The sequence below is a fragment of the Giraffa tippelskirchi genome, chromosome 11 (genome assembly GCF_054371585.1).
Source record: "Giraffa tippelskirchi isolate mGirTip1 chromosome 11, T2T-mGirTip1v1.2.pri, whole genome shotgun sequence".
NCBI lineage: Eukaryota > Metazoa > Chordata > Mammalia > Artiodactyla > Giraffidae > Giraffa > Giraffa tippelskirchi.
This window is the reverse complement of record NC_137285.1, coordinates 148,501,560-148,507,637: the sequence shown is the minus strand read 5'-3', so window position 1 is coordinate 148,507,637 and position 6,078 is coordinate 148,501,560. Positions and strand designations below refer to the sequence as shown.

Genomic DNA, 6,078 nt, shown 5'->3' with positions numbered 1-6,078 from the left:
GCGTCAGTATCAGGGCTGAAATGGGAAATACAGCATCTTGAATGTGCGCACACGGTGGGTCCTGACTCTGCACCCGGCTCTCAGCCTCTCGGTCTTTGGTCCAGCCCTGCCACCCGTACCGCGGACTCCATCCTTGCCCAGCCCTGTCCTCCCCCCAGCTTCTGGCGGTCTCCTTGGCCACGGGGCCCTCCTCCCCAGCACCCCGGCTCCCACCCCTGCCCGCCCCTGGCTCGGGGCCCCCCCGGGCATCGCTGCCCCGGCCCCAGCCCTCGACGCCTGTCCGCTGCCTGCCTCCTAGCCCGCCTCCTGTGTCTCCCAGCCCCGCTCTGACGTGGGAGGTGAGGGGGGTGGGGGCCCGGATGACTCACAGTGTTATGATGCAGTCCCACAACACACAGCTACATTCACCCACAGACCGGGGTACCGGCGGGAGGCCGCCTCTGGCCGCCCCCCCGCCAGCAGCTGGGCCAGCTTGGCAGCCCCGGTCTGAAGCCCCTCACCACCACCCTCCCCGCCCCCCGGCCCCAGCCCCTTCCCCACTGAAGGAGCGGAAGGAGCCGAGAAGAGAGCGCAGAGAGATTGAGAGAGAGAGGGGGAGATAGACGGAGATCTCTGGAGCCGGCCTCAAGGTGAGGGGGCAGCCCTTCTCCAAGCGCACCTTTCCCCCTCTGTGCGTCTCCCCCCGGGCTGCGCGTGGCTTTCCCCCTCGCCAAACCATTCTTCACCCACCCTTTGTCCTCCCTTCCCCCTCCCCGCGCCTCATCCCTCTGCGAGCTCTTCCCGGCAACTTTGGTCGCAGCCTCAGGCACCCCTGTTTGATCAAGCAGCCCTGTTTATATTGTTTGGCCGCTGGGGTGCGGACCCCCCCGCCCCGGCCAAGCCAGCCCCGGGAGCCTGCTGCGCGGCTCATCATTTGGACCACACCGTACCCAGAGTGCCAGCCTTTCGGGGGGCCCGCGGCCTCCGAGAGGATGCGAGCATCCGTTGTGAGCAGGTGTTCCCCTCCCTTTTCCTTTGCCTTTTTTTCCCCCTAAGAGGCACGGGATTCGCACCTGGCTCCGCCAGCCTCCGCCTCTGCCGTCAGCGCCGCTTGCTCAGCAACCCCTCCCTCCCCCCCGCCTCCCACGGTCCAGCCGCGGCTCACTCGGGGGGCCGTCCGCACCCCGGCGCGCTTCTGCCCCCGTCATTGGCTGCCTTGCTTCGCCCGGTCATCTGAGACGGGGGGAGAAGTGACCCCGACGACCCCGCCCGCCCCCCGAGAGGGGCGCTCTGTGCAGCCTCCCCTGGGAGGGATGGGGAAGCAGGGGAGACAGACGGGGTGGGGGGGGAGGCTGGGGGGGAGGCTGGGGGGGGGTCCTGGCCCCCTCCCCGGGCCCCGGGCAGGGTGGGGGCGCCAGGTGGAGCTCGCCGCCGGGAACTCAATGGCGGGCAAAGCTGAAGGCAGACGTGTCCAGCGGAGGTTGGACGGTGTTCTGCTGGTGAGGACCCCAATGTCACCCTGAACTCAGCCCAGGGTGCTCTTCCTGAGTCCCACCAGGGGCCGAGGGTCTGAAACGGCAGATGCCCTCTGCCGGGAGGCTTTGCAGAGAACCCACCTGGCGGCCCCAGGCAATTCTGGCACAGCTTGGGGTGCTGGTGGCCCCCGCGGAGGGCAGGACCGAGCCTGCGCGCCCCGGCTCTTCTGCCTACTGTTGCCAGAGCACCCGGCTGGCATCCCTGAAGCAGACTGGGGCTAAGTCGCCCAGAGCGGGCCTGCAGGCCCCACCAAGGAGCGGGCAGAGGCTCCCTAGCTTATCAGGGCCGGCAGAGGACACCTCCCTCTTATCCCTGCCTCCAGCACCCGCGGCCACTCTGGGGCTGAAGCCTGCGAGTCCTCCTCAAGATTCTTAATCAGAACCAGGCAATTCTTTTTATCTCGCGTCACCCACAGAGTTCCTGCCCCTGGGAGAAGGGGAAAGAAACATCCTGTGCCTTGTGCCCCGCAAAGCACGGGGTTTTGACGCTGCCCATCTGAGACCCCGCGCCCGCACCGCAAACACGGCCCGGACCGCCGGCCTCCCTGACACCGGCCCTACTTGCCATTGGCCCCAGCGGTCAGACGCGCCCAAAGGGAAGATCGTTTCTCTCCTAGGCTGGGTGCTTCACTGAGAGCCAAGGCAACAATCCTAGAGGGCAGTAGAGAGAGACAGACAGACGAGCTCAGAGGCTGAGAAGACAAGCCCAGTGATGCTCCCGGGGCAGAATGAGTGGATCCAAGTGCAGGACCGGGCAGCAGCCCTGTCCAAGTCCTTTGGTACCAGAAGAGACGTCCATCAGGTTCTGGACCGCCGCTCCCCGAGAGGACTGGCGCGGAGTGTGCATGTCTACCTGCTCGCGCTCCTTCCCTTTCTCATCACGCTCCTCCCACCCACACCAATCGTGTGCTGGGGCCAATTACCTTGCAAACCGAGGTCACGGAAGGAAGGATCGGCGCGCACCCCCAGCTTTTTCAAGGCTTTGAGCCCCGGAGACACAGAGCCTACCAGCGCACGTGGGATGCATCCTCACAAAAGGACGGAAAAGCGAGGGAGGAAGGAGCAGTTGCCTGTGACGCGGCTTCCATGGCAGCGGGCCGCTCCCGGTGGAAAATGGTGGAGGCCGGCTCTGGCCCCAGGAGGGCGAGACACCGCCTCCCGGGCTGAGGCCCGCATCCGCTGCGGGGCCGGCCCGAGCAGAAGGTCAGCCTGGGTGGCAGACGCAGTGTGAGTGCGCGCGGAGCGGGGCTGCCGCGGACGGGTGAAGCAGGAGTGGAAGTGATCGCAGGCTCCCCGGCTCCTCCGCGCCCCCGGCAGGGGCTCCCCGGCCCTCCTGGTGACCCTCCCCTCCTTCCCAGGTGACCTCCATTTCTGCCTGGCTCACGTCTGGGGGGGCCCTGGCCCGGCAGCCCCCCCGCACCGCTCCCGCCCTGAAACACGGCTCTAGCCAACCTGCTCCGCTGCTTCACCTGCGACCGTCTGTGCGGGGGCTGCACGGCGCCGGCGCCCCCCGCCCGCCAGGGCATCGTCCTCCAGCCCGTCATGCCCAGCTGCGACCCTGGCCCGGCCCCCGCCTGCCTCCCCGCCAAGACCTTCCGCAGCTACCTGCCTCGCTGCCACCGCACCTACAGCTGCGTCCACTGCCGCGCACACCTGGCCAAACACGACGAGCTCATCTCCAAGGTAACGCCCCTCCACCACTCCCACCCCCACCCCCACCCCCGCCCCAGGCTCCTCCAAACACCACCCAGGGGTGAGGCCACGAAGCCTGGCCTCCCTCCTCCATGCCCCCGGGGGGGGGGAGGCTTCAGGGAGCGCGTGACCCCGGGGTCAAGGGCTCCCCGCAGTCACCATCCGTCCTGTGTCTCCGCAGTCCTTCCAGGGGAGCCATGGCCGAGCCTACCTGTTTAACTCCGTGTGAGTCTACCCCTCTCCCTTCTGCGTGTGCCGGTGTGGGTGAATAGCTTTCCTCTCCGGAGAGAGGGGCTGAGCCGCCCGAAAGGGGTGCCCTGCGCCTTCTGGGTTTGCCTCTCCTTTGGCAGAAGCCCGGTCTGCCGCTCTTTGGTGGGGAGCCCGGGAGAACTGGGGTGCCAGGAGCTAGACAGCAAGGGGTGGGGTGCTGGAGGCAGGGCTCTCAGCCGGGTGGGTCGCGCTCTCTCCAGATGCTGGGCCCTCTGGGCTGTTTGGGGGTGCACTGACGGAGTGACCCCCTCCCCCCCGCGTGCTGGGTCCTTCCCGTCTCCTAGGGTCAACGTGGGGTGCGGGCCAGCTGAACAGCGCCTCCTGCTCACGGGGCTACACTCGGTAGCTGATATTTTCTGCGAGAGCTGCAAAACCACCCTGGGCTGGAAATATGTAAGTACTGGGGGGGAGGGCCACCCTCTAACGAGGGGGGGTCTCCGTGGCCCCCGAGGCCCCAGCAGCCACTGGTCAGGTCTCTGCCTGACCCAGAGGGAGGAGGGAGCTAGGAGTGGGGGGGACTGGGTGGGGGGCGGGCTTACACCGACGGCGGTAGGCGGGCCCGCTGGCCCACATTGCCGGCCTCCCCTCCGCCAGGAGCAGGCTTTTGAGACGAGCCAGAAGTACAAGGAGGGGAAGTACATCATTGAGATGTCGCACATGGTGAAGGACAACGGCTGGGACTGAGGGCTTCCGGCGGCCTCTGCCCTCCCGACGCATGCCCCACCCTCCCACACCTGCCCCCGCCCGGCCGCGCGGTCCATACCAGCATGAGTACTGCCCCACCCCTGGGGGGGACCCTGCTCCCGCCGACCCTTCCCCCGCCGCCGCCACCCCATCATGCCCAGGCCCCCTTGGAACGGGGGTCTGGAGTACCCCAGGGGTGCTGAAGGCTCAGGCGTGGGCAGCAGTCAGGGAAAGACAGAAACGGGGGGAAAGGGATGGCCGTGGGGCCTTGTCGCCCCCAAGGTCCCGAAAACCGAGGGGCTGGCGGGGTGGAGACGCAGGCAGAGAAGACCCCCGGGAGGAAGCCGTGTTTGCTCCACTTCTGCGAGCAAACAGAGGACCAACCTCGAGTCCTGGCGCTGGGAGATCCTAGGCCACAGAAGAGCAGGTGAGAAGAGGCTCAAGGTGGAGTGAAATGCTGACCTCAGACGCCGGGAGGTACCGGAGTCTCTTAAGGGTGACGTTTCCCACCCCTCATTTGCAGGAGCCAGGATTCGTGGGGTCGGGGGGGGGGGCGGAAGAAAAACAATCCCAAGTCCCAGGCCCTGGGCGATCATCAAAGCATCCCAGGGGTTTGCATTTCACTCCACTTGGTAGTTTACCTTGGCACTGAAGAGGCACTTTCGAGTATCTGACCTTTGCCATGGGGTGGGGTGGGGGGAGGTGCCCCCCGGAACAGCCCCCACCCCCGGCTGGCAGTCTCCAGAGCGAGCAGGGTTGGTGATCGTCCTCCGAGGCCCGGCCACTGCTCCCTGGGACCCAGGCCCTTGGAGGGAAGGTGGGAGATCAGTGCCACGAGGCTAGGCGTCCTCGCGGCTGCCACCAGCGAACGAAACTTTTGTATGATATATAAAGTGTTTGGGTCTATTTTTAATAAAAAGGGGAAAGCAACACATGAGGCACTCGGTCCTCTGACTTTTCTTGGCAGGTACCATAGATCGTCCCACACACCCCTACCCCAGCCTGCCCCATCTACCTGTTGTTTAGTAGCTAAGTCAACTCTTTTGCAATGCCGTGGACCGCAGCCCGCCAGGCTCCTGTCCATGGGATTCTGCAGGCAAGAATATTGGAGTGGGTTGCCATTTCCTTCTCCAGGGGCATCTTCCAGACCCAGGGATCAAACCCAGGTCTCCTCATTGCAGCCAGATTCTTTACCATCTGAGCCATCAGGGAAGCCCGCCCTTTTACCTCTAGGGGGCAGCAATTGCTCCATCTATGGCAAGACACCAGGGGATGGAGATTCAGGTGAGGTTTTGCTTCTGAGATTTTTTTTTTTTTTGAGTGCGATTCCCGCGTTAACAGCTTCTGTCTTTTGGAGCCCTTGACAAGGAATCCGCTTTTGCCTGGTTTGAAGAGATTCATTCCAGAACAAGAGTTTTCTTGGGTCCCATTGCCTTTCAGCCTGGTTCTGGAATGTTTTGGTCAGCTCATGGCCGCTCTTGAAGCGAAAAGGAAAATCGATCAGCCAAGGTGCTGCCCTGGCAGCGGATACAAACTGGAACAAAATAGCTCAACACTGCAGCATCAATGCAACCATGTGACCCAAGTGCAATTGTTGGCAGTGCTGTGAAATCCTTATTTGTGGGGTCACCGACAACTGCAGGGAGGACTGGATGCATCATAAAAATATTTTTTTTTCTTTTGGTAAGCAAGCTTGTTATTTCCACATTCATTCGTTGCTACTGTAAATATTTGTAAGAGCACTTCGTCCTTGCCACGCCTTGTTTAGCAGTCATAGCCTGACTTCATGGAGCTTCCTGTCTAGCGGGAGGACAAACAAGCAGGCAATTCCAGTTGAAGTTGATGGGGGAGTAGGCGCAGGGCTCGTAGTAGAGGCTTCACCTAGATTTGAGGAAAGAAGCCTTTGCAGAAGTGATGA

At 63.8% G+C, this 6,078-nt stretch overlaps 1 protein-coding gene across 11 annotated transcripts; it reads left to right on the top strand.

Annotated features, from left to right (window-relative positions):
- The first annotated feature begins 402 nt into the window (after positions 1 to 402).
- Positions 403 to 5,851, top strand: YPEL4 (yippee like 4). Of its 11 annotated transcripts, none has more exons than XR_014068306.1 (7): positions 403 to 629; positions 2,873 to 3,197; positions 3,388 to 3,431; positions 3,761 to 3,869; positions 4,077 to 4,587; positions 5,295 to 5,444; positions 5,601 to 5,851. XR_014068306.1 is itself a non-coding variant. In XM_081539008.1 (5 exons), exons 2-5 carry the CDS (start codon positions 3,057 to 3,059, stop codon positions 4,158 to 4,160), a joined length of 378 nt encoding a protein of 125 aa, XP_081395134.1. In that variant the 5' UTR covers positions 403 to 629; positions 2,873 to 3,056; the 3' UTR covers positions 4,161 to 5,094. The 11 variants fall into 11 exon arrangements, 4 of the variants coding, with proteins under 4 accessions (XP_081395134.1, XP_081395131.1, XP_081395133.1 ...); XR_014068304.1 differs by having other exon boundaries at positions 4,071 to 4,247; positions 5,342 to 5,444; XR_014068300.1 differs by having other exon boundaries at positions 4,071 to 4,587.
- The last annotated feature ends 227 nt before the right edge of the window (positions 5,852 to 6,078 follow it).

Excerpts from the sequence above, each read along its gene's own strand:
- YPEL4 (XM_081539005.1), top strand. The coding sequence starts at position 3,057 with ATGCCCAGCTGCGACCCTGGCCCGGCCCCCGCCTGCCTCCCCGCCAAG. Across the intron at positions 3,432-3,760 it reads GCCTACCTGTTTAACTCCGT|GGTCAACGTGGGGTGCGGGC; the intron begins GTGAGTCTACCC and ends CCCGTCTCCTAG. Across the intron at positions 3,870-4,070 it reads CCACCCTGGGCTGGAAATAT|GAGCAGGCTTTTGAGACGAG; the intron begins GTAAGTACTGGG and ends CCCCTCCGCCAG.